General features: G+C 41.2%; 1 protein-coding gene across 6 annotated transcripts in view; it reads right to left on the reverse strand.

Annotated features, from left to right (window-relative positions):
- Positions 1-5,185: 5,185 nt before the first annotated feature.
- The window catches only part of TPK1 (thiamin pyrophosphokinase 1), a 392,694-nt gene continuing 378,775 nt past the window's right edge, over positions 5,186-19,104 (reverse strand). For all 6 annotated transcript variants that reach the window (XM_012177322.4, XM_004008152.5, XM_027968907.2 and 3 more), the window contains one exon: positions 5,186-6,134. In XM_012177322.4, the coding sequence (XP_012032712.3) occupies positions 6,016-6,134 (119 nt within the window). In that variant the 3' untranslated portion in view covers positions 5,186-6,015. The remainder of the gene's footprint in view (positions 6,135-19,104) is intronic.

Below are 19,104 nucleotides of genomic sequence, written 5' to 3' on the forward strand. Positions count from 1 at the left end.
CACCTGACCTGCCTCCTGAGAAATCTGTATGCAGGTCAAGAAACAACAGTTAGAACTGGACATGAACAACAGACTGGTTCCAAATTGGGAAAGGAGTGCGTCCAGGCTGCATATTGTCACCCTGCTTATTTAACTTTTATGCAGAGTCGTGACTCTTTGTGACTCCATGGACTGTAGCCCACCAGACTCCTCCATCCATGGAATTTTCTAGGCAAGAGTACTGGAGTAGGTTGCCATTTCCTTCTCCAGGGGATCTTCCCAACCCCGGGCAGACACTTTACTGTCTGAGCCACCTATATGCAGAGCACATCATGAGAAACATGGGGCTGGATGAAGCCAAGCTGGAATCAAGATTGCCGGGAGAAACATCAATAACCTCAGATATGCAGATGACACCGCCCTTATGACAGAAAGCGAAGAACTAAAGAACCTCTTGATGAAAGTAAAAGAGGAGAGTGAAAAAGTTGGCTTAAAATACAACATTCAGAAAACTAAGATCGTGGCATCCGGTTCCATCACTTCATGGCAAATGGATGAGGAAACAATGGAAACAGTGACAGATTTTATGTTTTTGAGCTCCAAAATCACTGCAAATGGTGACTGCAGCCATGAAATTAAAAGACACTTGCTCCTTGGAAGAAACGTTTTGACCAACCTAGACAGCATATTCAAAAGCAGAGACATTACTTTGCCAACAAAGGTCCATCTAGTCAAAGCTATGGTTTTTCCAGTAGTCACGTATGAATGTGAGATTTGGACTATAAAGAAAGCTTAGTGCCAAAGAATTGATGCTTTTGAACTTTTGTGTTGGAGAAGACTCTTGAGAGTCCCTTGGACTTCAAGGAGATGCAACCAGTCCATCCTAAAGGAAATCAGTACTAAATATTCATTGGAAGGACCGATGTTAAAGCTGAAACTCCATTACTTTGGCCACCTGATGGGAAGAACTGCCTCATTTGAAAAGACCCTGATGTTGGGAAAGATTGAAGGCAGGAGAAGGGGAGGACAGAGGATGAGATGGTTGGATGGTGTTACGGACATGAGTTTGAGTAGGCTCCGGAAATTGGTGATGGACAGGGAGGCCTGGTGTGCTGCAGTCTATGGGGTTGCAAAGAGTCAGACATGACTGAGCAGCTCAGCTGAACTGAGCCACCAGGGAAACCCTAAAGGTGTGCTGCTGCTGCTGCTGCTAAGTCGCTTCAGTCGTGTCCGACTCTGTGCAACCCCATAGACGGCAGCCCACCAGGCTCCCCCATCCCTGGGAATCTCCAGGCAAGAACACTGGAGTGGGTTGCCATTGCCTTCTCTGAAAGGTATGCCACTAGGGAAGCCCTAAAGGTATTTTTAAAAGAAATAATTCAGCTATAAGTTGTAATCTTACTCTGATCAGTTCCTTTCACTGTGAGTTAAGACCCTTTTCAGCCTTTGGAATAACAGTATTATGTGAGATGTTTTGGTTCTCAGGGACTAGCTATATGAGAAATTATGAGAGATTTCTTATTTCTTAGCTACGGGTGATCTCAGTGCTTTGTGGGTGCTTTCCAAGGTGCTGGCAGGGATGGTCTTACTTTTTCTTTTTTGTTTGCTATGTATTGTACAAAGACCTTGCTTTCAATGGCAGGGAATAAGTCCTTGGATCTGTTTACTTATCCATTACCTGGGAAGAAGAATGGTGTTGCCTTGACCTCTCTCCCGGGTTGTAACTGTAGCTGTTCTGTGCACCGTGGTGAGATGGCACATTAGCTCTGAGCCTCCGGGGGTGCCAGGCCAATGCTGAATAACTGATCAGAGCTGCCTGCAATACTGTTCTGAAATGACTCAGACTGGGGCTCATCACAGAAGAAAAGTATGATTGATAAGTGCAATCTGCTGTGGGCAAGGAAGGGTAAACTCTACTGTATGAGCCAGGAAGTTTCCATTCCATATATATTGACTGCCAGGGAATGGCTTGACCTTGCAGCTTCGGTTTTAATCTTCTCCAGGTATGGCGATCATTTATTATGAGTAGAATGCTTTAGACACAACTTAGATAATCTAGCTCTCCTCACCATTCCTAATGAAGTTAAACTGATTTTATTATTCCCCAGTAGGATCACATTTAGCCTGTTGTCATTGGGGGGTTATTCCTCTTAGCCCACATTTGAGAATAAAAACTATTATAAGGTGCTGAAGATAAAATGGTAAATTATATTCACATTGTCCTAAATTTAGGAAAGACGCATATGCCTAATGCAGAACCCTTACACACACACACACACACACACACTCACACTCTCTCTCTCTCTCTCGCTTGCTCTTTTAAAAAAGTCCTTGTGTGGATTTTACTTTACCCTTTGCTGTTATTTTTTCCAACCTAGAAGAGATTTCTAGGTGTTTTTCAGTCTAGAATAAAATTATCAGAGGGCATGTGTGTATATAGACTAGTTACAAGACAGATTGTATTTCTTGTGGATCATGATCAAAACAATTCGAACGTCACAATTCAGACCTTTTTTCCTTTATAATCACAGAGCCTTAGGGAAAGAAGAGTGGTTTCTTGCTGCTTTATGGACTAGGCAGGTAGTGTGTCTCAGTCACATCAAATCCATGCATGCTTTTGGTTGTTCCAAAGCTTTGGAAGCATGAATTTGGACAGGAGTGGTAAGCCAGGTCTGCCTAAAATGCATTCTGCACACGTAAGACACGAAATCTTGAGCAGTTACCTTCATGAAGGCCCAGGCAGTCATGGGCACCTTCTCCTTGCCCAGACCGATCCCCAGGAACAAGTGAAATGGCCTTCGTGCCCCGCCCAGGAGAGAACTGCTGTCTTCTTAGCAAAAGTTAAGGCGTGAACATGTATTATTCTGCCTGACCTGTGTGCAGGGGTGTGGTCCAGCCCCAGTTCCTTGAACCGCAAAGAAAACTTACCACATTTTACACTCCAGTATACAATAGGTGCAGACAAATACGATTTGATTCCACTTGTACAGGATACCTAGAGTAGACAAATTCAGAGTCAGAGTGCGTGGCAGACGCCAGAGGCTGAAGGTTGCTGGGTGGGGATATTAGTGTTTATGGGGGCAGAGTTTCAGATGAGGAAGGTGAAAAATTCGGGAGATGGATGGTGCTGAGTTGCAGAGTAATGTGAGTGTACTTACTGCCACGGAACGGTGCAGTTCAGTGTGGTCAAAGTGGATGTTTTATATTATGCGACCTTTACTACAATAAAAAAAAAATTAAACATTTTTTAAAACTTGCATTTCATAGTCACTTGTGACTCCAGGGTTCCCGCAGCTACAGGCATCCTCAGATGTTCCAGCCACCCGAAGAGAAATGATCCTAGTGTGTTTTCACTACTCAGTGACTCAGGCAGCCAGAGGGCATTTTGGGGTGAGCATCCCTAGAGTCACAAAGGCTCCCAATCTGACTCGTGTAATGCAGCAGCAGAGTGAAGTCAAAAGGGGCAAAGAGCACAGGCCACTTTCCTGGCAGAGCCTGGCTTCCGGCTGCTCTTCCGGCTGCAAGTGGGAGGTCAGGATCTGGATTAATAAGGGGGGCAGGAGGGCTGCCTGGGGCGGCTCGGAAAGTTCATGGGGGGCCCCTGAGGTCACCATCAGTCCCCGAGTTAGTGTAAGAACAGTGAGTCCTTGTTTGAATGATGTGATGTGTTCAGTCCAGCCTGACTCTGACCCCATGGACTGTAGCCCACCAGGCTCCTCTGTCCATGGGAGTTCCCAGGCAGGAATACTGGAGCAGGTTATCATTTCCTCCTCCTCTGGGGGATCTTCCTGAGCCAGGGATTGAACCCACATCTCCTGCATTGGCAGGCGGATTCTTTGCCACTGAACCACCAGGGAAGCAGTGATGTGGTGAGGAAACACATGAAATTGCCCTTTGGGACGCTTAAGGGGTAAGTGAAGTAAAGTCGTTCAGTCGTGTCCGACTCTTTGCGACACCATGGTCTGTAGCCTACCAGGCTTCTCAGTCCATGGAAATTTTCCAGGCAAGAGGGGCCAAATGCCTAGCTCTCCAGCAGCCTGGCGGGATCAGGAGAGAAGCCTTGTGGGGGAGGCCTCCAATGGGGAGTCTGGGATAAATCTCAGTGCTTTTGTTCCCCTCAACCTCCCCAGCCAACTATATTCTTCTCGCCAAGCACCCACTTACTATCGCTGGAAGATTTTCAGGGTACATAGGGCATGAGCCTCTTGCAGGAAAATCTTAGAACAGTGGACATACTTTCATATTTCATAGGCTGTGAATACATCTTTAGTAATGACTAGATGACAGCTGAGCCTGGAATGGCCAGTGAACCAGAAATCAGTAACTGGTGCTGGGAAGGTCACGCCCTCTCCCACTGCTCCACCCCGATTTCTAGTGTCGTCCTTTAGGGTGGGAAGTGGTTTGCAGGTCTGTTTTCTGTTGGTCAGTCACTCAGTCGTGTCCGACTCTTTGCAATCCCATGGACTATAGCCTGCCAGGCTCCTCGGTCCATGGAGTTCTTCAGGCAAGAATACTGAGTGGGTTGCCATTTCCTTTTCCACCTTTCCTGTTGATGGTTCTCAGTTACATGAGTCAACGAAGGAGTTGGTGCTTGACTGAGCTTTTTTTTTTTTTTTTTTTTTTTAAGCTTTTTAAATTGAAGTAGGAAGTATGGGCTTCCCTGGTGGCTCAGTGGTACCGAATCTACCTGGAGACAGAAGAGACGTGGGTTCGATCCCTGCGTTGGGCAGATCCCCCGGAGAAGGAAATGGCAACCCACACCAGTACTCTTGCCTGGAGAATGCACTTTCAGCACTTTCTCTACCGTGGAACTAGTTCTTTTCCTCTGTTGGTTCTTTTTTCTCTCGCATGTGCAACGATCTTTGAAGGCAGTTTAACCTGTCCCTCCTTCCTAAGTCTGACAAGATAGATGCTACCTGGAATCCCCATGTTATAGCTGCAGCAACAGGTCCAGAGAGATTTAAGTGTGAACACGTAGCACGCGGGCTCTAGAAACTAACTTCCGTGGAGGCTAGAGAAAGTATTCACCACCACCCTGGGCTGCCCTCGAAAATCAGGTGTGTGAAGAACTGCAGCTGTGAGTCAACCTTTGAGGAGTTTTTTTTGGGGGGTGGGTATGTAACACTGATTAAGAAACATTGGTCATCATAAAATACAGATGAGAAAATGGATTGTCTTCTTGAAAAACTGACCACAGACAGGCATGTTGATAACTAAATATTTTTATTTCACATCTGGATTCAGTTTCACATGGATTTGCATAAATAATTTAAAAATGATCTCTAATGATTATGCACAGCTGCATGCTAGTTCAACGGGCCCCACTTTTCTCCACTTACAACGTGACCCTCCCTCTGTCGTAGCACCAAAGAGAGAAGCCACTCTCATTCTTTGCAGCAGCACTGGGTTTGTGTCATGTAAAGCAGCTGGGTGGGTTCTGCTTGTTTTAAATTTTAATAATCAGGCTAGTGATTTTTTATTTATCATTAAAAGATAACACCCCAAACTGTTAAGGTCAGAATAAAATGGTGCGGTTCTAGCATCCCAAGCTAGAAGGAATTCTATTTTTCAGTGAAAGGGAATCCACATAAGACTGAGAGAGATAACATTATGAGATAGAAGCAAGCATTTAAGGATCAATAGGAGGAGGTGTATGTGCTGGACACCACGGAACCTCAGAGCTTTCTCAGCTTCAAAATTACAAGCCGTTTTCTGGGGGTACCTGAAGTGATTAATAAGAGTGATCAGGACTGAACTTGAGAGTGAGATGACCCATGTTAGTTTTCCAACTGAATCTAACAGAGCATATTTACTTTAAATAATGACGATCCTCCCCCCTTCCCTGGTCAGAGTAAAACTGAAATCTGTCATTTATAGCGCTCCCTGCATGATCAGAACATGAAAAGTCTTTAAAACTAGCGGGCCTCCCAGGGGACAGGTTTAGATCCTGCCAGCCCAGGTGGACTGTTCTTGTTGAGCATGATGTTGTTGGCAAATGAGGTATGTCAGAGGCACAGCGACGGAGGTAAGTGCTTGTCAGAGTTTTACGGCCATGGTCCAGAGCAGGGGACGGTCCGTCTCCACAGCCACAACACCAGATCCGTCGTAGGTGTTCGAAGTGCTGACTAGTGTTCCAAAGCTGAGCGTCTGATGTGCTGTAAGAATGTAAGAAAACACAGGCTTGGTGAGAGCCGACTTCCCTCCAGTGTAGAGTGACTGTTCAGAGTTACCAAAAAGCCATTAGGCACACACTTGGAATTAATAGATGATCTGTAAGTGGGATTCTACAGCTGAAAGTTCCTATAACTTGCTGTGACCACTCCTCCTAGAGTTGGCTACAGGTTATTTATCTGTTTGGGGGATATGTCAGTCTCAACACTAAATTTCAGTAAAGTGTTTTTTTTCTTCTTTACCAATTGTAAAACCAACATCCATTTCTGTAATAGGTTACTTACTTCCTTGCCTGGGTGCAATTTTAATTTTTTTTGATGATTCAGAATTAACATTTTTATATTTAATTAAGCTCTATAAAAAGGCAGTTTTAGTTTCAAGTATAAATGATATGGGACAGAAAGCTAATTATTAAAAAAAAAAAAGTAGAGGATTTTGGTTGTTTTTTTCCTCATAAAGAAAGACAAGCCAAAGTGAACAAGTCTCACTTTGTGTAAAATTAATCGGAACTCAGAGGTCAAAAAGCAGACTCCCAGGTCATTACTTAATTGTCAAAATAAAGGTTTTGGAGTTACGTTGTATTATTAAAATTTATATATTTATAAATTACATAAATCTGTACACAACTATATATATATTTATTTCCTAACAAAAGTTTGCTGAAGTTAACATGTAGGAATCCACTGGTAACCTCATTTCTCTTTGCTTATAAAAGAGCAGTTCACATTATCGACATGACTAAATCGTGACTGTCCTGTCAACATGTCCTGATATAATCAGAAGAAATCAGAAAGGGAAAAATAAACGTTACGCAGAGAAATAAACAAATGTCAAGAGCCAGAAAAGGCCTCTTTTCCTTCCAACAAAGTGCGACTATGAAGTTGCACAGCTTTGAAGTAAATAAAAATAATTCAATTATAATGGTCACTCCCCGCTAGAGGGAGCCTGTTATCCTTCTGAGGAAATCTTGAAAAGGCAATTTAAAAATTTGGAAACAGTATTATAGGATAATATATCATCAGTATTACCAGTTCACACAGTTTACTTATTAAAAGTCAAACTATTTCTTTTTCATAGTTGTCAACACGTTTACTAATGCAAACAGGAGGTTACAAACTGAAACTGCAGGAACGCAGAGTCAACCTCCTGGGACTGTTGCCCTAAAAGGCAATTCAGTGTTTCTGCCTCTCCAGTAATCTGGAGCTTTTCTTAGATGAGGTTTCTGAATGATATGAATAAACATACACATTAAATTTACAAATCCAGGCATAATTACATATACAGAGGGTGAGGGTGATGGTTGTGGAGGGAGTCACAGGAAGTCTGTTAAGGAAAGAAGCCTTGTTCTCCTAAAGGTTGGGGAACAGTTCACACATTTCATACCATTTATTCAGAAAGGCAATTTAGGGGGCTTCAGAGGACTAGCTTTAGAGTTGGAAACTCCCCAGTGAAACAGTGGGTACACACAACCCACCTGGACTCAACACAGTGCGTTTAAGATTCTGGTGACTAATTAGGTTAAAATCCTAGTTTGCACTTGGGCTCAAAGAACAGGAGTACAAAAGTACTTCTCTAGTTTGCTGCTGCACACAAATTCCTTTCTGAAGGCAGAGTAGGGACTTTGGATTATCCTGGGTAGACAACTATATTATATATATTGTTTTTTCTAAGACATTGTTGCATCCTAAATAATTTTTAAATAGGAAAAGAACTGAAATAGCTTTATTAGGATATGAGAATATACAGTTTTTACTTTGCATGAAATATCTGAGTTAAGGCCATTTTTACCCAAACTTATAAATCACGTTTTCTTTTTTTCTGCAATGTTTACAATTCCACCAGGATCAGTTATTAAACATGTTTTAGTTGGTTTTGGGTGCTATAACAAAATGCATAGGCTGAGTGGTTTAAATAGCAGACACGATTTCAGAGGCTTGGAAAGTCCCAGATCAGGGTACCAGCATGGCTGGTTCTGGTAAGACCCCCTCTTCCTGGCCGGTTTACAGATAGCTGCCTTCCTGCTGTCTTCTCACATGGTGGGGAACTCTCCTACCTCTTCTTTTTGTCAGGGTGCTAATCCCATCATGAGGGTCCCATGAGGTTCTCATTATCTCCAAAAGGCTCCAGCTCCAAATACTGTCACATTGGGGATTATGGCTTCAATATATGAATTTAGGGGGACACAAACACTCAGTCCATAACAATGGTTACACTTAATGGTAAGGTTACAATGAAATTCATTTGTCTCCACCTCTATGAAAAGTAGAATAAAAATGATAGAAAACAAAGATAAACTGAATACACAAAATCATGAAATTCCGTTTACTCTGTCACTACAGTTATTTTGGAGTATGTTTTTTTCAAAGAATTATGCTCTTAGACAAAACATTCAAGTCTCTTTTAGAAGAAAAGAAAAAATTTTAATGAAGTATTTGAAATTAATACTGAACTCCCCTCTCCCTAAGTGTCTGAGGGTCAGTCATGAAATAAAATACATAAGATTGGCAGAGAGATAACTTCCTGTAGACAGCAATAAAACAAATTACTTACTATTTTTTCCTCTAGTTTTGAGAAAACTGACATATAATACTGTATAAATTTAACATGTATAGCACATATAATGACCTGTGCATATAGTATGAAATGATTTACAAAGTAAGTTTAGTTAACACCCATTACCTTATATAATTACATTTTCTCCCTTGTGATGAGAACTTTATAATGTCTGTTCTCTTACCACTTTTCAAATATACCATACAGCATTGGCAAGGATTCTCACCATGTTGTATATTACATAGTCAGTACTTATTTATCTTATAACTGGAAGTCTGTATCTTCTGATCACTTTTATCTCATTCTCTCCACTCCCTGAGTCTGGCAATCACAAATCTGATATTTTTCCTATGAATCTGAGTCTTTCAGATACCATGTATAAGTGAGATCACACAGTATTTATCTTTCTTATTCCACTTAGCATAATACCCTCAAGGTCTGTTCATCCTGTTGCCAATGGCAGAGTTTCCTTTTTATGACTCAACAGTATTCCACTATACGCCACATTTTCTTTATCTGTCTGTTGATGGACACTTAGCTTGTTTCCATATCTTAGCTATTGTAAGTAATGCTGTAATGAAGATAGGAGTGCAGTTATCTTTGGATGAAGGGATTTTGCTTCCATTGCATATACACCCAGAAATGGGATTGCTGGTAATATGGTAGATTCATGTTTAATTTTGAGAAACCTCCATACAGTTTTGCATGGTGGCTGTACCAATTTACATTCCCACAAACAGTGCACAAAGGTTCCTTTCTCTCCATGTCCTCTCCAGAATTTGTTCCTTTGTCTTTTTGATGACAGCCAGTCTAATAGGTATAAGGTGATAACTTGGTGTGGTTTTGAGTTAATTTCCCTGATTAGTGATGTAAACTACCCTTTTCATACGTCTATTGGCCTTCTGTATGTCTTCTTGGAAAAATGTTTATTCAGGTCCTTTGACCATTGGTGTTTTTTCAGTTCTAGGAGTTCTTTATATATTTTGAATATTAACCCCTTCTCAGTATGATTTGCAAATGTCTAATCCCATTGCTTTGGTTGTCTTTGTGTTTTGTTATTGTTTCTTTTGCTGTGCAGAAGCTTTTTAGTTTGATGTAGTCCCACTTGTTTTTTATTTTGCTGCCTATGCTTTAGACAGCATATGTAAAAAATCATTGCCAAGACCCATGTCAGGAAGCATTATTCTTGTTTTCTTCTAGGAGTTTTATGGTTTTATTTAATGTCTTAATCCTTTATGAGTTAATTTTCGGTGAGTGATGTAAAAATAGGGATCTAATTTCACTCTTTTACATGTGAATATCCAATTTCCCAGCACCATTTATTAGCTTTTCTCCACTGAGTTTTCTTGGCTCTCTTTTTGTATTAGCTCACTGTTTATGCATTGGTTCTCAATTCTGCTTCATTGGATTATGTATCTTTTTATACCAGTAGCATAATGCTTTTATTGTTTCCCTGGTGGCTCAGATGGTAAACAATCCGTCTGCAATGCAGAAGACCTGTTTTGATCCCTGGGTTGGGAAGATCCCCTGGAGGAGGGCATGGCAACTCACTCCAGTATTCTTGCCTGGAGAATCCCCATGGACAGAGGAGCCTGGCGGGCTACAGTCCATGGGGTTGCAAAGAGTTGGACACTGAGTGACTAAGTGCAATGCTTTTATCATTCTATCTTTATATAGTATAGTTTGAATTCAGGAACTGTGATGTCTCCAGCATTGTTGTTTTTTTTTCTCAGTATTGCTTTGGCTATTCAGGGTTTTTGTGTAGTTTCATATGAATTTTAGGATTTTTTTTTTCTTCTGTAAAAATGCCATTGGAATCTTGACGGCGACTGAATCTATAGGTGGCTTTGAGTAGTACAGATATTTTAACAATATTCTTTCAATGCATGATCATGGAGTGTCTTTTCATTTATTTTACTCTTCAATTTCTTTCATCTGTATTATAGTTCTCAATGTAGAGATCTTTCATTGTCTTGGTTAAATTTATTGCTAAGTATTTTACTGTTCTTGATACTATTGTAAATGAGAGTTTTTTTCCCCCGGATAAGTCATTGTTAGTATATAGATAAATTTTTGATTTATGTATCTTGAATTTCATATCCTGCAACTTTACTGAATTCATTGATCTGCTTTTTGATTGAGTGTTTAGGCTTTTTATACATAAAATCATGTCATTTACAAACAAATTTATGTCTTCTGTCCAGTTTGGAAGACTTTTGTTTTTCTTGCCTGATTTCTCTGGTTTGGACTTCCAGTGCTGTTGACGAGAAGTGATGAGAGTGGGCATCCTTGTCTTGTTCCTGATCCTAGAGGAAAAGTCCTCAGTCTTTCACCTTTGAGGATGGTGTTAGGTGGGGCTTGATATACAGGGCCTTCCTTTATATACTGAGGTGCATCTCTTTCCTACAGCTAGTTTGTTGAGACTTTTTATCATGAACGGATGTTAAATTATGTCAAAACTTTTCCTGCATCTATTGAGATAATCATATGATTTCTATCTTTCATTTTGTTAGTGTGACATATTGAATTTATTGGTATGCACATGTTGAACTATTCTTGCATCCGGGAATGAATCCTGCTTGGTCAATGTGTATGATCCTTTTAATGTGCTGCTAAATTGGGTTGGCGGTTTTGTTGAAAAATTTTGCACCTATGTTTATCAGGGATATTGGTCTGTAGCTTTGTTTTGTTGAGGTGTCCTTACCTGGCTTTGGTGTCAGGGAAATGCTAGCCTTGTGACAACAGTTTGGAAGTGTTCTCTCTTCTTCGATACTTTTTGGATATTTTGAGGATTGGTGTTAATTATTCTTCAAATGTTTGGTAAAATGTATCCGTGAGAAGACATCTGGCCCTGGACTCTTCTTTTTCAGGAGATTTTTGATCACTGATTCAATACTCTCCTAGTAACTGGCTTGTTCAGATTTTCTATTTCTTCCTAATTGAGTCATGATAGGTTCTGTGTATCTAGTAATTTATCTACTGTTTTTGTTGTTGGTGTATGGTTGTTAACTGAAGCTTCTTTATGAACCTTTGTATTTCTATATTATCAGAAAATCTCCCTCTTCCCCTTGGTTTATCTCAATAAACAAATATTTATTTTTTCACAGAGCCAGACCTTAGTTTTATTAATTTTTTCCCAATTGGTTTTCTGGTCTCTGTTTCATTTTTTAATGTTCTAAAGTCTATTTTCTTTTCTGCCTAACTTTAGGCTTAGTTTGTTCTTCATCTTCTAGATTCTTGAGGTGTAAAAGGTTGAGATCTATTTTCTTGAGGTACACATTTATAGATATAAACTTTCCTCTGAGACCTACTTTTGCTGTACCTTATAAGTCTGTATGTTTTGGTTCTGTTTTCAATTGTCTCAAGATACTTTTTTTCATTTACTTTCATCTTTGATCTATTGGTTTTTCAGGACAGTGTTAAGTATTTAACTTCCATGTATTCACAAGTTTTCTAGTTTTCCTTCTGTTATGATTTCCAGTTTCATACCATTGTGGTCAGAGAAGATATTTGATAAGATTTCAGTCTCTGTGAATTTGCTAAAACTTGTTTTGTGGCCTAACATATGATCATGCTAGAAGATGTTCTGAGTGTACTTGAGAAGAATGTATATCCTGCAGTTATTAGACCCAATATTCTGTGTATGTCTGTTACAACTTAGTCAAGTGTTGTTAAAATTCATTGTTTCCTTACTGATTTTCTGTCTAGATGATCTGTCTTTGTGACCCCATGGACTGTATAGTCCATGGAATTCTCCAGGCCAGAATACTAGAGTGGGTAGCTTTTCCCTTCTCCAGGGAATTTTCCCCACCCAGGGATCAAACCCAGGTCTCCCACATTGCAGGTGTATTCTTTACCAGCTGAGCCACCAGGAAGCCCCCATTATTAACCATGGGGCATTGAAGTCCCCAACTATTTGTTGTTTATTTCTGTCTGTTTCTCCTTGTAGTTCTGTTTTATATAGTTAGGTGCTCTAATGTTGGGTGGGTGCCTAAACATTTACAATTGGTGTATCTTCTTGATGGAGTGACCCCTTTATTGTTATATAGTGATATTCTTTTTATCATTTTTAGCTTCAGTTCAGTTCAGTTTCTCAGTCGTGTCTGACTCTTTGCAACCCCAAGGACTGCAGAATGCCAAGCTTCCTTGTCCATCACCAATTCCCGGAGCTTACTCAAACTCATGTCCATTGAGTTGGTGATGCCCTCCAACCATCTCATCCTCTATCATCCCCTTCTTCTCCTGCTTTCAATCCTTCCCAGCATCAGGGTCTTCCCAATGAGTCACTTCTTCGCATCAGATGGCTAAAGTATTGGAGTTTCAGCTTCAGCATCAGTCCTTCCAATGAATATTCAGGACTGATTGGATGGACTGGTTGGATCTCTTTGCAGTCCAAGGGACTCTCAAGAGTCTTCTCAAGCACCACAGTTCAAAAGCATCAATTCTATGGCACTCAGCTTTCTTTATAGTCCAACTCTCACATCCATAGTGGAAAAACCATAGCTTTGACTAGACGGACTTTTATTGGCAAACTAATGTCTCTGCTTCTTAATATGCTGTCTAGGTTGGTCATAGGTTTCTTCCAAGGAGCAAGCGTCTTTTAATTTCATGGCTGCAGTCACCATCTGCAGTGATTTTGGAGCCCAAAAACATAAAGTCTCTCACTGTTTCCACTGTTTCCCCATCTATTTGCCAGGAAGTGATGGGACCCGATGCCATGATCCTAGTTTTCTGAATGTTGAGCTTTAAGCCAACTTTTTCACTCTCCTCTTTCACTTTCATAAAAAGGCTCTTTAGTTATTCTTCACTTTCTGCCATAAGGGTGGTGTCATCTGCATTTCTGAGGTTATTGATATTTCTCCCAGCAGTCTTGATTCCAGCTTGTGCTTCATCTAGCCTGGCATTTTGCATGATGTACTCTGCATAGAAGTTAAGTAAGCAGGGTGACAATATACAGCCTTGACTTACTCCTTTCCTGATTTGGAACCAGTCTGTTGTTCCATGTCCAGTTCTAACTGTTGCTTCCTGACCTGCATACAGATTTCTCAGGAGGCAGGTCAGGTATTCCCATCTTTTTCAGAATTTTCCACAGTTTATTGTGATCCACACAGTCAAAGGGTTTGGCGTAGTCAATAAAGCAGAAGTTTTTCTGGAACTCTCTTGCTTTTTTGATGATCCAGTAGCTGTTGGCAATTTGATCTCTGGTTCCTGTCTTTTCTAAATCCAGCTTGAACATCTGGAAGTTCACGGTTCATGTATTGCTGAAGCATGGCTTGAAGAATTTTGAGCATTACTTTACTAGTGTGTGAGATGAGTGCAATTGTGCAGTAGTTAGAGCATTCTTTGGCATTGCCTTTCTTTGGGACTGAAATGAAAACTGACGTTTTCCAGTCCTGCGGCCACCGCTGAGTTTTCCAAATTTGCTGGCATATTGAGTGCAGCACTTTCACAGCATCATCTTTCAGGATTTGAAACAGCTCAAATGGAATTAGCTTAGTGTCTATTTTTCCTGATATGAGTATGGCTACTCTTGCAGTGGAAAGGAAAATAAAAACTTAATTCCTCTTTTCTTTCCCTTTCTTGAGATCAAAGAAGATAAACAGAACAGTGAGCAAGGCCTGAACATTCGTAGTTTTTGGTTTTTACTTTATCTGCTCCTAACTCTGAATGTCTATAACTAAGTTTGCTATTCTGTCCCCTAACTCTGAATGAGCTATACATTTCACACCTATTATTCTTTGACTCTGTGCCAAATACTCCCTGTAGCTGGTGCTCATCTTTACAGCAGTCTCTTGTCTTGTAGTTACCCATCAGAAAGAAGGCTGCAGAGCCACGGAATCATCAGATTCAGCTACTGGGGTGCTGACACCGGTCTATGACTGGTTTTGAAACAGTGCAAGAGGAAGAAGACAAGATCCAAACACTGTTGTTCCTCACTGCTGACTCCTGACAGCGGGCCTTCAGCTCATATAAGCCCCTAGACTCCTCATGGTGGGGGGCACATCCTTCAGCTTATATAAGCCCCTCGACTCCTCATGGGGGGCACATTTCTTGAGGGAGAAGCCTACTGTGTTCCCCTCTCCGCTGCCTGAGAATTTAAAGGCACCTTTCTATTTCGTCCAGACTGTCTCCGTAATTCTTATTCGACTTCGGTGGGTAGAAAAAGCCAAATCTGGGGGCAGCAATGCTACCTCTGTTTTCTTGGCTATCGTCTGCTTGAACTGCCTTTTCCCATCCTTTCAGTCTCAGCCTGTGTCTTTACAGTGAACCTTTTTGTAGGCAGTATATTTTTTTATTTTGCTTTTTTAAGTCAGTCAGCCAATTCTGTGTCTTTGATTGAAATAAAGTACTTATCGCTGGAGGACTCACCATTGCCATTTTGTTATTTTGCTGTTTTGTAGCTCCTCTGTTCCTTGCTTCTTATCCTGCTGCCTTTTTTTGTGATGATGACTTTTTGTACTGGTGCACTTTCACTTTTTCATGATCTTTTGTGTAACAAGCTTTTCCTCTGTGGTTGCTATGAGCCTTACATAAACCATCTTACCATTATGATACCCTGTTTTAAGCTGATGACAACTTAACTTCAACAGCATTTCTGCAATTACAATTTACTTCGTCCTCTGTCAAATGTTACAGTTTACATACTTTTTATATTGTGTATACAGTAACAACTATAGAAGTTATAGCTTCTTAATACATTTTTTAAAACTTTTAAACCAGAGTTGTAAGAGAATTATGTGCCACTGTTACCATATTAAATAATCTGACTTGATTATTTACCAATACCAGGAAGTTATATACCCATGTTCATCTGGTTTTATGATGTAAATAAGCATTATTTTATTTCTGCGTGAAGAACTCCCTTTAGCATTTCTTGTAAGGCAGGCCTAGTGGTGATAAACTCATTCAGCTTTTGTTTGTTCAGGCAAGTATGCCTTCATTTCTGAAGGACAGCTTTGCCCGGTATAGAATTGTTGACAGATTTTTTTCTTCCAATATTTTGAATATATTATCCTATTCTCTCCTGGCCTGAAAAATTTCTTTTGAGCAATCTGCCCCTTATGGGCATTCCCTTAAATATAATGTGTTCCTTTCTCTCGCTGCGTTGAAGTCTTTTTTGTCATTGACTTTTAGAACTATTTGGGTCATTCTATTGATGTCTGGTGTCCTTTGGGCCTCATGAATCCAAATATCCATTTCTTTCCTTATTTTTCAGCAAGTATTGCTTTATATGGGCTTCCCTTGTGGCTCAGATGGTAAAGAATCTGCCTGCAATGCAGGAGACCTGGGTTTGATCCCTGGCTTGGGGAGATCCCCTGGAGGAGGGCATGACAACCCACTCCAGTATTCTGGCCTAGAGAATCCCCATGGACAGAGGAGCCTGGTGGGCTACAGTCCATGGATTCACAGAGTCGGACTTGACGGAGCAACTAAGCCCAGCACACATTGCTTTTATACATTTCCTGCCCCTTTATCCTCCTGGGGTGCACAATGCAGACATTGTTTCTTTTGATGGTGTCCTGTAAATCACATAGGCTTTCTTCAGCTCTTTTCCTCTGATGGGATAGTTCCAAATGCCCTGTCATTGCTTCTTTCTGCTGCATGGTCATTTCTGATTTTAAAGCTCTCTACTAAAGTTTTTGAGTTCGGTCATTATATTCTTTAGATCGAGGACTTCTGTTTGGTTTATTTTTGATGGTTCCTATTTTTTGTTGATCTCATTTTGTTCATGCTTTGCCCCCCCCCACCCGATTTCATTATCTGTCTTCTTATAGTTCACTAAACTTCTTTAAGAGGATCATTCTGAATTCTTTGGATTTCGTGGATTTCCACTTCCTTAGGGTCATTTATTGGCATTTTACTGTAATAGATTCCACTGGTACTATTATGTTTACCTGATTTTCCCCGATCCCTGGTTTCTTACATGGGTATTTGCACATTTGAGTAAACAGTCTCATCTTCTAGACTTAACAGGTTACATTTGGCAGACAGTCCTTCCAGTCAGCTCAGCTTGGGATTGTGGACATGGGAGCGGGTAGACCCCTTGGACAGGTGGGGCTTGCCATCAAGGTGGTCTTTGTGGGCAAGGCCACACCTGAGCTCTGAAGTTGTAGGGTGTGTGCTGTGGCTGGACGGGACTGCTGGCTTGGTTCTCTGGCCACGTGAGGCTTTTGGAGGGGGCTCTGCGGTTGCCTGGGTTCTCCGGTCAGGCTGCCTGGATGGTCAGGGCTGGGTACTGTGCTTGTCAGCAGCGGTGGTTATGAATTAGCTCGCCTGCCTGACCAGGACAGCTGAATGGGCCCCACAGTCAGCGCAGCCCATTGTTTAAGGACCTGGACGTGCGCCCGATTCTCTGGCCAGTGCAGAAGGTGAGCCACACTGGTCCCGTTCTCTGCTCAAGCAGCACTGTAGGTGGGGCTGGAGGACGGGCTCCAGTTTCCCGTGTGCAGGAGGGTGCTTCAGCCTCACCCTTGCATTCTAGGACTGTCACAATGGTGTCTTGTCTGTGGATAGTTGTTAGGGCTTCTTGAGAAGGCGACTGAAGTGGGGAATGACCCATGTTTCCATCTTCACGATGTCACTCCACAGATTCCTCTTTCATTTCTACCCCAGAGGACTGGCTGGCTGAACACTTAATTTCAAGTCAACATTTAAAACACTCAAATTCAAAATTTTTTCCATTTTTGTTTGTACGGAGTACAGAGGAACTAAATATAGTTGTTCTAAGACAACCAGTCAGCCTGTTTTTAACTGTAGACAAAAAATAAAAGTGATAGCTGTATGTGAAACTATAAGCAACCATGTAATATGTGATAAACATAACCTAAACGTGCTTGCTCTGTTTAAATATAAAAGTTGCGCCTTATCTATTTGCTTCAAAGACATCACCGTCAACTGTTTTAAGGAAAACCCGTAGTCTAATGATAATAAGAATATTGGCTTGTGAGGACCGGTTAAATTCCTCTTCCAGTGAAATTTAATGTAAATTATAGTATGGAACACAGAAGCATAGTCTGACTTTTGAGACTTTCATGTTTTAGAGAAATAGAAGTGAAAAATATGGGCAACATTAAAATTGATTTTATAATTTTCATTCATTATCTCAAACTTTTCTTTCCTGGAGCAAAGGATGAGAACTAGGCACTTAATATTCTATTGCTCTCAGAGATGTTCCACAGCTTTTCTCCAAAGCTGGAAAGACAGAAGACTGCAAAGCCGAGGTTGGCAAATTGGCAGAATTCAAATATTCAGCTCTCTTCCTGTCAGCTGGAGGGAAGGAGGGCCATTTGCCCTGGATGCCAGCCCACCTTACTTCTGTAAGTAACAGAGTGAGGCTGTGTTCTTTTGAAGTGGGTGAGTGCATGCATGCTAGTCACTTAGGTCATGTTCAACTCTTTGCAACCCTATGGACTGTAGCCCGTCAGGTACCTCTGTCCATTGGATTCTCCAGGCAAGAACACTGGAGTGGGTTGCCCCAGGGGTCAAACCTGCATCTCCTGCACTGAAGGCGGATTCTTTGCCGCTGAGCCACTGGGGAAGCACCTCTGAAGTGGGTGACAGTGTGTAAAGGAGTCCTGTGGAGGCCTGAAGCACTCGAGCATGGGAAAGCGAGAGCGGCAAGCACTTGATCCCTCTGCACCTGTGAGGCTGTTCTGCTTAGGTGCCCCCAAGGAGGCAGCTCGCTGTCAAAACCTATGAGCCCCTTCATGAGTTAGTAGGTCGGACCTAGGATTAAATCATGGCTCTCCCACTCTCTAGTTCTATCAACTTGGTTATTTACCTTTCCAACTTCAGTTTCCTCATATGTGCAAAGTGTGAACAAATATGTCTACTTCATAGAGAAGCTGTACAGATTATATAGTCAAAGTTCTAACATTTTCATCCCTTTTGCTTTCTTCTGTTATTCTGCCAATAAGATCAGAATTTCCTCTCCTACCTTAACAGTCTTTTAAAATAAATTTTTAAAAAAAGATATCATGATTTGAACAATTAGCAAATGTCTTAATTCAGCTACTAGTTTATAGCCAGCTGACAGACAAAATGAGATAAACTCTGCCAGGCTAGGTTATGTGTGGTACTTAAAATCGTTTCAGGTGTCATCTGCATACATGTATAAACTTACGTGTTTGACATGTAATTATGAAGTGCCTGTGCTGGCACTAAGGATACAGACATGAATGTGTGTGCCTTCGAGGACTTTACCTTTTACTAACAGGTAAAGATGTGTATATAGTCTGATTCAGGAGATAGGATGGAAGCGTGAGGCAGGAGCTAATGAGGTTGGAGCCAAAATGGGTTGTATATTCTAATGGGAGGCCACAGACATCCCATCCCCCAGAAGCCTGGCTTCCCCCAAATCTGTAAGTTTAAGAAATTATTTAAAAGGTAATGCAAACATAT

The sequence above is a fragment of the Ovis aries genome, chromosome 4 (assembly GCF_016772045.2).
Source record: "Ovis aries strain OAR_USU_Benz2616 breed Rambouillet chromosome 4, ARS-UI_Ramb_v3.0, whole genome shotgun sequence".
NCBI classification, from domain to species: domain Eukaryota; kingdom Metazoa; phylum Chordata; class Mammalia; order Artiodactyla; family Bovidae; genus Ovis; species Ovis aries.